This window comes from Episyrphus balteatus, chromosome 2 (genome assembly GCF_945859705.1).
Source record: "Episyrphus balteatus chromosome 2, idEpiBalt1.1, whole genome shotgun sequence".
Lineage (NCBI taxonomy): Eukaryota > Metazoa > Arthropoda > Insecta > Diptera > Syrphidae > Episyrphus > Episyrphus balteatus.
This window is the reverse complement of record NC_079135.1, coordinates 87,019,282-87,034,284: the sequence shown is the minus strand read 5'-3', so window position 1 is coordinate 87,034,284 and position 15,003 is coordinate 87,019,282. Positions and strand designations below refer to the sequence as shown.

At 29.6% G+C, this 15,003-nt stretch overlaps 1 protein-coding gene across 1 annotated transcript; it reads right to left on the bottom strand.

Moving 5' to 3' along the window:
• Positions 1 to 1,229: 1,229 nt before the first annotated feature.
• On the bottom strand, positions 1,230 to 2,636 carry LOC129911275 (phospholipase A2-like). The gene is made up of 5 exons (XM_055989009.1): positions 2,390 to 2,636; positions 2,201 to 2,276; positions 2,005 to 2,136; positions 1,602 to 1,908; positions 1,230 to 1,346 (listed from the first exon to the last, which is right to left on the bottom strand). The coding sequence occupies exons 1-5, from the start codon at positions 2,513 to 2,515 to the stop codon at positions 1,265 to 1,267; spliced, it is 723 nt and encodes a 240-aa protein (XP_055844984.1). The 5' UTR covers positions 2,516 to 2,636; the 3' UTR covers positions 1,230 to 1,264.
• Positions 2,637 to 15,003: the final 12,367 nt, after the last annotated feature.

Here is a 15,003-nt window from a genome sequence, read left to right as displayed (position 1 = left end):
GTTATATTAAGTCAAAGAGGTTTTTTGTTTAGCAAACTTTTGCCTTATTATTTTATAAACAGTGCAAGTATTGGCTAATAAAATAAAATACTGTTGTAGCCCTTTAAATTATCTACAATTTAAAAAAAAAATTAGCTCTCTACGACCCACACGAGCCGAGTTATTATAATTTTAAGAAAGCATCATTCCGTAAGAAAATTTAAAAAAATTTCCCTTGTTTATAAGTCGAATAATAGTTCTCAGTGAGAGGGGTTGTTTTCATTGTTTCTTGTTATAAGAGGATTTGTATCATGTTTTTTGTTGGGCATTTGGAACTTTTTTAAAAAATTAATTTCTCGGCTCGTATGGGTCGTAGAGAGCTAATTTTTTTTTTAAATTGTAGATAATTTAAAGGGCTACAACAATATTCTATTTTGTTAGCAAATACTTGCACTGTTTATAAAATAATAAGACAAAAGTTTGCTAAACAAAAAAACGTCTTTGACTTAATATAACTTATTTTTTATTTGTTTCAACAAAAATAATGTGCACCAAATCGATAGAAAATGTTGTAACGAACAATTAATAGCTTTATTTTTTGTCGCAGGACACTCTGAAGCCGAGTTATTCCCAAAAAACGATATTTTTGGGTGTTTTCTCACCGGTTTTGCATGCGTTCATTTATCAATTTCTCGGCCATCTTTAGTGATAAAGAGCTGATTTGTTCTGTAAAATGCAGGACATGAATAGGGCTACAAAATAAATTAGAAAAATGTCAATCATGATATAAGCTTTTTTCGAAATAATGACAAAAATGTGTTTTTTAACAACAAGAATTTGACTTTAAATGGCTGCCATTTTGTATTTACTCACTCAAATACAATGAAATTACATACAACGATAGAAAATATTATAAGGAAGAGAATGTATGTTTATTTTTTGGTCTACGACAATCTGGAGCAAAGATATTAGCTTAGAAGTAAAATATCCCAAAAAATGCATTTTTGTGAATAACTCTGCTAAAAAGAATGATCAGGTGGTGAGAAATTGGGTTTAAGCCTTTTAAATATACCCCTATCGATCCATGAAATAAAAACTGACAGTGCCTCTCTGCGCAAGGTGAGGCCCTTTTTCCGACGCTTTGACTGGAGTATTTCGCCATTTTCATTTTGCACCATTTCATACTTTTATAATATCTTGTTTAATAATTAAAAGGATACAGTTTATTGTAAATAATTTAAATTAACACTACAGAAAATAAATATTATTATAATAAAAAGTTAACTCAAAATTCTCTGTTATCAAACCACTGCCACTCCATTCCATCGCCTGGGTTCAGTACATACATCTTGCATCGTTTTTGAATCCTTAAAATAAAAAGAATCACAAATTTATTTGCAAAAAAATCATTGTAAATATATTAATCAAGGCGAATAAGCTATCAAGTGGTTCAGAAAAATGAAAGGTTTAAATTAACCTAAATTTTAAATTAAAATTTAAACTTTGGACTTTTTAGCCTCCAGAATTTGATGACAATTAAATTAATTAATTTGAAAAGAACTTGAAAATTTCTCTGAACCACTATGGTTATTATATTACCAACATTAAGAAATATTACTTACCATCTCAAACAAGCTACAATTTGATACTCTTTTCGAAAGCATTGTGGTCTCAGTAGATTAAAATAAGTATAGCCAATTTTATTGGCAATAAAGGAATTAGCTTTCTTAAGGCAAAAATAAAACTTTTCATCACAAGAACAATGCGATCGAGTAAAATATCCATCATTTTTCAAACCAAATTTAGTTGATCCAGGGGGTATAGTTAACATGCATTTATCATGAGTCCGACAGCAGCTATCAGTTTGGGCAAAGTATCCCAAAACTTGACTATTTGAAGCTAAATTTCCAATTCCACACCAAACGGTACCTAATATAAATATTTAAAAAAGAAAATATAAACAAAAATTAAAAACAGGAAACAAAACGTCTTAAGATTGTTTTTCTGCACAAATGCAATACAAACCTGGAAATACTGCATACAATTGTGCAATAGTTTTCGATTGAAACATCTCCGGTGAAGTTATATCAAGACCTTGCCGAGTTGTTTTATCGGTTACATTATTTCTACTTTGTGACAAAATGAATTTAGAAAAATCTGAATTAAAATATTTCATTTTTCTCATTTATATTTTATGTTAATTTTGCCAATTTGTTCTTACTATTGTCGACTCCATTAGAAGAAGGTATTGTAAAATCATCAGAATAAGAATCATCGTAAATAAATTCACCAAAAACCTATAAATAAGTATTATTTTTGGGGGTCTAAAAATTTGAATGCAAAGAAAAAACCTAAAAATCTTTGCAAACAAATTTAAATTAATAATTTCTTGATGGTAAATAAGAATTACCTCATTTGTTGTAGGCGAATCAAGTATCAACTGACTCATTGCCATCCATTGTAATGTATTGAATGTTATAAAAATGATTAGTCCCCATGAATATCTACTGATATTTTTAATAAAACTGACTTCCATTTAGTTTTAATAATTAATTTTCACTTTCTTTGACCTAATTCTTTTAAAATTATATCTTAATTACTACGTTCACTTTTATTCTAACATATTCAGCTCTAAAAAGCCACTCTTTTTGGACACTTTCTTTCACAGAACACTTTTTTAATACTATTAAAATGGGTATAAGACATTCGTTCCGTAGTATGTGTCAAGAACACATTCAATTTTAGACTGAGACCAAGGTTGAAGAAATGGTCAGAAGGTACACCTGTTAATCACTAGGCGAATCAAATTGTTTTTTTTTTTTTTTTTTTTTTTTTAAACTGAAATATTTGGAAATACTTCTGAGAGATTCCCAGGGGTCTTTAAGATCTTGTCAGTTAGTTTAAGAACGTCATGGTTATTAAGATGGTTAATAAAATTCATTAATAAGAAATAAATTTACGAGTTTATCCCTTCTTTTATGTTTTTAATATTGTTATGAATTATTCGTGTTGGATTTTTTTGGAAGATTCTTTTGTTAGATGACATTAATTTTTTTTATTTATTAAAAGATGATTCAAAAGGTACACAAAACATAATAAACCTCTGTCTTGAAGTTTTTTTTGTAATGATTGAATGCCTGCTAAGTGGATGGAAAGTTGACTTCTCCTGGTCATCAAATTAAAGAATCACACTCGAATTTGTGATAATAGCTGACCGTTGATGTCACCATTAATTTATTTATTTAGCAGATAGATGGTTGTGAAATGTAAACCGCCGATATTAGTGCTGTTGAATCATGAAATAATTTATTAAACACAAAATTAAAGTTGGAAAAAGGGATAATGCATATCCTCATTTAAGCAAATAATGGTATGTGTATTTTTGAATTGTTACTTAATAATTACAGAAACATCACAAGAAAAATTAGGAAATCATAAATTTTTAATTTAGTGAGGCGGCTTAGCATTAAAAAAGAGTTCAATCGTGCACTTTGTTATAAAAGCATGAAACTAACATCGTTGGTAGTACTCAATATAAGAGTTATTTTGAGATATTGGGCCACCTTATATTCCATCCGGAAGGGTAGATACAAGACTTTTTCTGTGTTGCACTCAATTTGTTGCATATCATAGTATAGGCAATGAAACATTTTTATTAATATTACACATGATTTCGAGGTATTTTCTAACGCCCGATCGAATAAAATCATTACCAAAATGTCTCGACCATCATGTAAAAAGTTATTGGACTCTTTATGAATTGTCTTTTACTCAAAGAGCTAGAGTCAGAATATTACCAAGTACTCCTTGAAAATAAGTAGTAGGTTTATAAAATTTTGTAAGGGCGTTTCATATACCATAGAAAAAAATAATAAAATATGTCCATCAAAAAATTTCAGGTCAAAGGGTGTTTTTTCTAGCGAGAAAGAACACTTTTGAAATGGTACCATTGCAACACATGGAGAATTTATGAATTTTTTTGAACCGCATATATATTTTATACATCGTATGAGAATCAAAAATAATCAAAAAATGAATTATATTTGCCATGGAATATTAAATTTTCATAAAAAACTTAGAGAGCTTCCTTTTATTTTGTATTGAATTTTCATACAAATTAAAGTTTTGAAGGAGTGAGGTGCAAAAGTAAAAGTATGAAAAATAATTGTGCAGTTTGTGATAAAGGGATCAAATTAATAGGATTGTTAATACAATATATAACCCTCATTTAAAGATATTGGGCCACTTAATATTTTACCTAGGAGAATCTACATGAGCCATCTAATAATCACAAATTTCACAAAAATTCATTTAATTTGCTTTATGTGCATCGTTATAAACGCCGTTAAAGGTAAAATATTAAGTGGCCCAATATCTTAAAATGAGTGTTACATATTGTTTTAACAATCCTATTAATTTGATCCTTTGAACACAATTATTTTTCATACTTTTACTTTTGCACCTCACTCCTTCAAAACGTTAATTTGTATGAAAATTTAATAAAAAATAAAAGCAAGCAATTTAACTTTTGCATGAAAATTTAATATTCCATGGCAAATATAATTCATTTTTTGATTATTTTTGATTCTCATACGATGTATAAAATATATATGCGGTTCAAAAAAATTCATAAATTTTCCATCTGGTGCAATGGTACCATTTCAAAAGTGTTCTTTCTCGCTAGAAAAAACACCCTTTGACCTGAAATTTTTTGATGGACATATTTTATTATTTTTTTCTATGGTATATGAAACGCCCTTACAAAATTTTATAAACCTACTACTTATTTTCAAGGAGTACTTGGTAATATTCTGACTCTAGCTCTTTGAGTAAAAGACAATTCATAAAGAGTCCAATAACTTTTTACATGATGGTCGAGACATTTTGGTAATGATTTTATTCGATCGGGCGTTAGAAAATACCCCGAAATCATGTGTAATATTAATAAAAATGTTTCATTGCCTATACTTTGATATGCAACAAATTGAGTGCAACACAGAAAAAGTCTTGTATCTACCCTTCCGGATGGAATAAAAGGTGGCCCAATATCTCAAAATAACTCTTATATTGATTACTACCAACGATGTTAATTTCATGCTTTTATCACAAAGTGCACGATTTTGTTGCTAAGCCGCCTCACTAATTTAAAAATATTTTTGATACAATTTTGTGTTTTTGTTCTTCCAATACTTCATAAGTTTATAGTAATATCTTCTTTCTTGAGATAATTCAATTCCGAAATTTTGGTTAAGATTACGATTATAAAGAAGCAATGAACTGTGGTTCCTTCATTTTTGTCCATCCATCTGTCTATTTGTTTTGGTATCCAGCTAGATCAACTTATAAAACGCCTGGTGCGATTAATATGAAATTTGAATTTGATGGAGCGTTTTCACAGTTGGTGTTTAACTTTACCTGTAGTTTATTCAATGTAATTGAAACAGGATAAATTCGAGTATTCCTTAAAAGCAGATTAAACTGTGTTTATGAATACGCCGCAATGTTTTTATTTATTTTTCAGCGTCGAAATTTTGGCCACAAACCAGGTTGAAATTTTATAACGAAGCAAAATAATTTTAATAAAATAAATAAAATAAGCCTGACTTATTTTTTTAAAACTAAGAATGAAGATTTTTAACGAATTGAACTTGAAATATCTATTATTCCTATTATCGTGACCTTTTTCTTTTGAATTCAAATTCAATCCTAAGTGGGCTTGGGGTCTTGTTTATATATCTACTAGACTTTTTTCGGAGCCTTGATAAAATAATATTTATCACAACAAAAACATTACTGTTAAAAAAAGAGTCAAGTTCTGTTATGTCGAAATTATGCTGGCACGAAAAGTATTGAGATGTAAAAGTTTGGGTGCAAATTCGTATCAATAAAATTTTGATTGTTCTCTTGACAATTTTACTTTTAATTACAGATTTTTAAAGTTATTTCAAAAATTGCAAAGTAAACAATCAAAATTTTATTGATAAGAATTTGAACCCAAACTTTAGAACTGATTTAAACAGCCACCAGTGTATTAAGTACCGTAATATCAGTTTGGAATTTTGACATGGTTGGCTTTGGCTTTAAAAAATTCTTACTTTTTTTTTTGTAGGTTTCGTAAAAATATGATTGAAGCGTCATTATACAATAATAAGATTTCAGATGATATAAAATTTATTATAAGTTGTCATTTAAAAAAATTGATTTAAAGCTGATGGGAAAAAAATTTAGATGTTTTCCATTTTGTTTTTCCAAGAAAAATGATTTTTTAAGGTTTCATTTCTACCACGTGTGAATTCCACATTCCACACATGATTTTTTTTTATAAATCTACTTCATAAAAATTACATTTGTTTTACTGACCTTGCTTCAGAAAAATGAATTTTCGTTATACATAGGTATGTAGCTTAAATGTTTTATAATAATGGCAGTTTTTAGCATTTCATACGAAGATCTAAGCAGAAAGCTCATGGAATGTCACAGAATAGATGCCTTTACTAAGAAGAATCAGAGTCATTTAAGTGAGTAATGGCTCTCTTAACAGAATAAACTCTTTAAAAATGTGTGATGCCAATATATTTTAAATTGTATAAAATGTGACAGAAGTGGTTTTTTGAGTATTTTTTTAACTATAATTCGGGTTTTTCATTTTGCGTGGACGTGGACCTAGACAACAGTATAATGAGTTATTCGTTTCCATTTAATGTAATGTTCCAATAATACAAACAAATAAAAAAAATGCTTTAGGTACAAGTAAATTGTTAATAGCAGTTTTTAGATTTTCTAAGAACAATATCTGGATCTTACAATATTTTTTAAAGGGAGTGGCAGTGGATGCAAATGAATAATAATGATTTCTTACGACTTAAGCTGTCATTCCTGAAAATTTCATCCAAATCCATTCAGTGGTTCAGTTTTTATTGAGTTTTTCCGCACTCCCATACAAATTTCCCCAGTGTGCGTCTTCGAGTCAACATCGGAGACCAGCTCCTGGAAATGAGATATTTCTTTTGAGAAATGTCTCATTGCAAATTTCAAAGGAGAAATGTCTCATGTCAAATGTCTCTAGACAAATGTCTCTAGACAAATGTCTCTATCGACATTTATCTATCCACATTTACCTGTCCACATTTATCTATCGACATTTATCTATCGACATTTATCTATCCACATTTATCTATCGAAATTTATCGATCCACATTTATCTATCCGCATTTATCTAACGACATTTATCTATCGACATTTATCTATCGACATTTATCGATCCACATTTATCTATCCACATTTATCGATCCACATTTATCGATCCACATTTATCTATCCGCATTTATCTATCGACATTTACCGATCCACATTTATCTATCCACATTTATCTATCCACATTTATCTATCGACATTTATCTATCGACATTTATCTATCGACATTTATCGATCCACATTTATTTATCGACATTTATCGATCCACATTTATCTATCGACAATGTCGATAGTTATCTATCGACATTTATCTATCCACATTTATCTATCGACATTTATCTATCCACATTTATCTATCCACATTTATCTATCGACATTTATCGATCCACATTTATCTATCGACATTTATCGATCCACATTTATCTATCGACATTTATCGATCCACATTTATCTATCGACATTTATCTATCCACATTTATCTATCCACATTTATCTATCCACATTTATCTATCGACATTTATCTATCGACATTTATCTATCGACATTTATCGATCTACATTTATCTATCGACATTTATCTATCCGCATTTATCTATCGACATTTATCGATCCACATTTATCTATCCACATTTATCTATCCACATTTATCTATCCACATTTATCTATCGACATATAAATGTGGATCGATAAATGTCGATAGATAACTATCGACATTTATCTATCCACATTTATCTATCGAAATTTATCGATCCACATTTATCTATCGATATTTATCGATCCACATTTATCTATCCGCATTTATCTATCGACATTTATATCCACATTTATCTATCCACATTTATCTATCGACATTTATCTATCGACATTTATCGATCCACATTTATCTATCGACATTTATCTATCCACATTTATCTATCCACATTTATCTATCCACATTTATCGATCCACATTTATCTATCCGCATTTATCTATCCACATTTATCGATCCACATTTATCTATCCGCATTTGTCTATCGACACTTATATCCACATTTATCTATCCACATTTATCTATCCACATTTATCGATCCACATTTATCTATCCGCATTTATCTATCGACATTTATATCGACATTTATCGATCCACATTTATCTATCGACATTTATCTATCCACATTTATCTATCGACATTTATCGATCCACATTTATCTATCGACATTTATCTATCCACATTTATCTATCCACATTTATCTATCCACATTTATCTATCGACATTTATCTATCGACATTTATCGATCCACATTTATCTATCGACATTTATCGATCCACATTTATCCATCGACATTTATCGATCCACATTTATCTATCGACATTTATCGATCCACATTTATCTATCGACATTTATCTATCCACATTTATCTATCGACATTTATCTATCGACATTTATCTATCGACATTTATCGATCTACATTTATCTATCGACATTTATCTATCCACATTTATCTATCGACATTTATCGATCCACATTTATCTATCCACATTTATCTATCCACATTTATCTATCCACATTTATCTATCGACATATAAATGTGGATCGATAAATGTCGATAGATAACTATCGACATTTATCTATCCACATTTATCTATCGAAATTTATCGATCCACATTTATCTATCGATATTTATCGATCCACATTTATCTATCGACATTTATCTATCCACATTTATCTATCCACATTTATCTATCGACATTTATCTATCGACATTTATCTATCGACATTTATCTATCGACATTTATCTATCCACATTTATCTATCGAAATTTATCGATCCACATTTATCTATTCGCATTTATCTATCGACATTTATCTATCGACATTTATCTATCGATATTTATCGATCCACATTTATCTATCCACATTTATCGATCCACATTTATCGATCATCTATCGACATTTATCGATCCACATTTATCTATCCGCATTTATCTATCGACATTTATCGATCCACATTTATCTATCCGCATTTATCTATCGACATTTATCTATCGACATTTATCTATCGACATTTATCGATCCACATTTATCTATCCACATTTATCGATCCACATTTATCTATCCACATTTATCGATCCACATTTATCGATCCACATTTATCTATCCGCATTTATCTATCGACATTTATCGATAAACATGTATCTATCCACATTTATCTATCCACATTTATCGATCCACATTTATCTATCCACATTTATCTATCGACATTTATATCCACATTTATCTATCCACATTTATCTATCGACATTTATCTATCGACATTTATCGATCCACATTTATCTATCGACATTTATCGATCCACATTTATCTATCGACATTTATCGATCCACATTTATCTATCGACATTTATCGATCCACATTTATCTATCGACATTTATCTATCCACATTTATCCATCGACATTTATCGATCCACATTTATCTATCCGCATTTATCTATCGACATTTATCTATCGACATTTATCTATCCACATTTATCTATCGACATTTATCGATCCACATTTATCTATCCACATTTATCGATCTTCATTTATCTATCGACATTTAATCGATCCACATTTATCTATCGACATTTATCTATCGACATTTATCGATCCACATTTATCTATCCACATTTATCGATCCACATTTATCTATCGACATTTATCTATCGACATTTATCGATCCATATTTATCTATCCACATTTATCGATCCACATTTATCTATCGACATTTATTAATCCACATTTATCTATCCGCATTTATCTATCCACATTTATCTATCGACATTTATCGATCCACATTTATCTATCCGCATTTATCTATCGACATTTATCAATCGACATTTATCGATCCACATTTATCTATCCACATTTATCGATCCACATTTATCTATCCACATTTATCTATCCGCATTTATCTATCCACATTTATCTATCGACATTTAATCGATCCACATTTATCTATCCGCATTTATCTATCGACATTTATCCATCCACATTTATCTATCCACATTTATCTATCGACATTTATCTATCGACATTTATCTATCGACATTTATCTATCCACATTTATCTATCGAAATTTATCGATCCACATTTATCTATCCGCATTTATCTAACGACATTTATCTATCGACATTTATCTATCGACATTTATCGATCCACATTTATCTATCCACATTTATCGATCCACATTTATCGATCCACATTTATCTATCCGCATTTATCTATCGACATTTACCGATCCACATTTATCTATCCACATTTATCTATCGACATTTATCTATCGACATTTATCTATCGACATTTATCGATCCACATTTATTTATCGACATTTATCGATCCACATTTATCTATCGACAATGTCGATAGTTATCTATCGACATTTATCTATCCACATTTATCTATCGACATTTATCTATCCACATTTATCTATCCACATTTATCTATCGACATTTATCGATCCACATTTATCTATCGACATTTATCGATCCACATTTATCTATCGACATTTATCGATCCACATTTATCTATCGACATTTATCTATCCACATTTATCTATCCACATTTATCTATCCACATTTATCTATCGACATTTATCTATCGACATTTATCTATCGACATTTATCGATCTACATTTATCTATCGACATTTATCTATCCGCATTTATCTATCGACATTTATCGATCCACATTTATCTATCCACATTTATCTATCCACATTTATCTATCCACATTTATCTATCGACATATAAATGTGGATCGATAAATGTCGATAGATAACTATCGACATTTATCTATCCACATTTATCTATCGAAATTTATCGATCCACATTTATCTATCGATATTTATCGATCCACATTTATCTATCCGCATTTATCTATCGACATTTATATCCACATTTATCTATCCACATTTATCTATCGACATTTATCTATCGACATTTATCGATCCACATTTATCTATCGACATTTATCTATCCACATTTATCTATCCACATTTATCTATCCACATTTATCGATCCACATTTATCTATCCGCATTTATCTATCCACATTTATCGATCCACATTTATCTATCCGCATTTGTCTATCGACATTTATATCCACATTTATCTATCCACATTTATCTATCCACATTTATCGATCCACATTTATCTATCCGCATTTATCTATCGACATTTATATCGACATTTATCGATCCACATTTATCTATCGACATTTATCTATCCACATTTATCTATCGACATTTATCGATCCACATTTATCTATCGACATTTATCTATCCACATTTATCTATCCACATTTATCTATCCACATTTATCTATCGACATTTATCTATCGACATTTATCGATCCACATTTATCTATCGACATTTATCGATCCACATTTATCTATCGACATTTATCGATCCACATTTATCTATCGACATTTATCGATCCACATTTATCTATCGACATTTATCTATCCACATTTATCTATCGACATTTATCTATCGACATTTATCTATCGACATTTATCGATCTACATTTATCTATCGACATTTATCTATCCGCATTTATCTATCGACATTTATCGATCCACATTTATCTATCCACATTTATCTATCCACATTTATCTATCGACATATAAATGTGGATCGATAAATGTCGATAGATAACTATCGACATTTATCTATCCACATTTATCTATCGAAATTTATCGATCCACATTTATCTATCGATATTTATCGATCCACATTTATCTATCGACATTTATCTATCCACATTTATCTATCCACATTTATCTATCGACATTTATCTATCGACATTTATCTATCCACATTTATCTATCGACATTTATCTATCGACATTTATCTATCCACATTTATCTATCGAAATTTATCGATCCACATTTATCTATTCGCATTTATCTATCGACATTTATCTATCGACATTTATCTATCGATATTTATCGATCCACATTTATCTATCCACATTTATCGATCCACATTTATCGATCATCTATCGACATTTATCGATCCACATTTATCTATCCGCATTTATCTATCGACATTTATCGATCCACATTTATCTATCCGCATTTATCTATCGACATTTATCTATCGACATTTATCTATCGACATTTATCGATCCACATTTATCTATCCACATTTATCGATCCACATTTATCTATCCACATTTATCGATCCACATTTATCGATCCACATTTATCTATCCGCATTTATCTATCGACATTTATCGATAAACATGTATCTATCCACATTTATCTATCCACATTTATCGATCCACATTTATCTATCCGCATTTATCTATCGACATTTATATCCACATTTATCTATCCACATTTATCTATCGACATTTATCTATCGACATTTATCGATCCACATTTATCTATCGACATTTATCGATCCACATTTATCTATCGACATTTATCGATCCACATTTATCTATCGACATTTATCGATCCACATTTATCTATCGACATTTATCTATCCACATTTATCCATCGACATTTATCGATCCACATTTATCTATCCGCATTTATCTATCGACATTTATCTATCGACATTTATCTATCCACATTTATCTATCGACATTTATCGATCCACATTTATCTATCCACATTTATCGATCTTCATTTATCTATCGACATTTAATCGATCCACATTTATCTATCGACATTTATCTATCGACATTTATCGATCCACATTTATCTATCCACATTTATCGATCCACATTTATCTATCGACATTTATCTATCGACATTTATCGATCCATATTTATCTATCCACATTTATCGATCCACATTTATCTATCGACATTTATTAATCCACATTTATCTATCCGCATTTATCTATCCACATTTATCTATCGACATTTATCGATCCACATTTATCTATCCGCATTTATCTATCGACATTTATCAATCGACATTTATCGATCCACATTTATCTATCCACATTTATCGATCCACATTTATCTATCCACATTTATCTATCCGCATTTATCTATCCACATTTATCTATCGACATTTAATCGATCCACATTTATCTATCCGCATTTATCTATCGACATTTATCCATCCACATTTATCTATCCACATTTATCTATCGACATTTATCTATCGACATTTATCTATCGACATTTATCTATCCGCATTTATCTATCGACATTTATCTATCCACATTTATCTATCCACATTTATCGATCCACATTTATCTATCGACATTTAATCGATCCACATTTATCTATCGACATTTATCTATCGACATTTATCGATCCACATTTATCTATCCACATTTATCGATCCACATTTATCTATCGACATTTATCAATCCACATTTATCTATCCGCATTTATCTATCCGCATTTATCGACATTTATCTATCGACATTTATCCATCCACATTTATGTATCCACATTTATCGATCCACATTTATCTATCGACATTTATCAATCCACATTTATCTATCCGCATTTATCTATCCGCATTTATCGACATTTATCGATCCACATTTATCTATCGACATTTATCTATCGACATTTATCTTTCCACATTTATCTATCGACATTTATCAATCCACATTTATCTATCCGCATTTATCTATCCGCATTTATCGACATTTATCGATCCACATTTATCTATCGACATTTATCTATCGACATTTATCTTTCCACATTTATCTATCGACATTTATCTATCCATATTTATCTATCGACATTTATCGATCCACATTTATCTATCCACATTTATCGATCCACATTTATCGATCCACATTTATCTATCCGCATTTATCTATCGACATTTATCCATCCACATTTATCTATCCACATTTATCTATCGACATTTATCTATCGACATTTATCTATCCACATTTATCTATCCACATTTATCTATCGACATTTATCTATCGACATTTATGTATCGACATTTATCAATCCACATTTATCTATCGACATTTATCTATCGACATTTATCTATCGACATTTATCGATCCACATTTATCTATCGACATTTATCGATCCACATTTTTCTATCCACATTTATCGATCCACATTTATCTATCGACATTTATCTATCGACATTTATGTATCGACATTTATCAATCCACATTTATCTATCGACATTTATCTATCGACATTTATCTATCCACATTTATCTATCGACATTTATCTATCCACATTTATCTATCGACATTTATCTATCCACATTTATCTATCGACATTTATCTATCGATCCATCGATAAATGTGGATAGGGAACATAAAAATAAATGTTTTTTATGCTTTTTTTCGATGAAAATACATGGAGTTCAAAAAATTCTAGCTCTTTTTGTAGATGTCTTATCGACCTGATATATATATATATTTTGAGTTAAGACAATAAGCTTTCAGATGGTATAAAATTTTTTATAGGTTGTTAGGGAAAAAATGGAATTAATGACGTGAGAAGAAAAAATTCATGTTTTCTTTGCTTTTTTTGATGAAAGTGATTGTTTTCAATAAATTATTTTTATACTCTTTGCGCATAATAAAAATTTAAAAATAAAAGAAGAAATACTTGGCTTTTAAATTGCATAATTTTTTTTTTGTAAGGTTTTAAAATAAAAAAAAATTAATATAATGAGAAAATAAAAAAGGTATTTTTTTTAGCTTTTTCTTGTAAATTATGATTGTTTGAAAAAGTAAACTCTTCAATTGACTCATTTTAAACAAAACCACACAACCCGTTTTCTGACGACGCACAGTGTGGCCAATCACGAATCTAGCTGGACAAAATTAATAACTCGCGTTAAATCGACTTTTTTTCTAAACAGTTT

Coding starts and splice junctions, on each gene's coding strand:
- LOC129911275 (XM_055989009.1), bottom strand. CDS start 2,515: ATGGAAGTCAGTTTTATTAAAAATATCAGTAGATATTCATGGGGACTA. Junction 1,909..2,004: donor ATTGTATGCAGTATTTCCAG/GTTTGTATTGCA, acceptor TATTTATATTAG/GTACCGTTTGGTGTGGAATT. Junction 1,347..1,601: donor ATTGTAGCTTGTTTGAGATG/GTAAGTAATATT, acceptor TTTTATTTTAAG/GATTCAAAAACGATGCAAGA.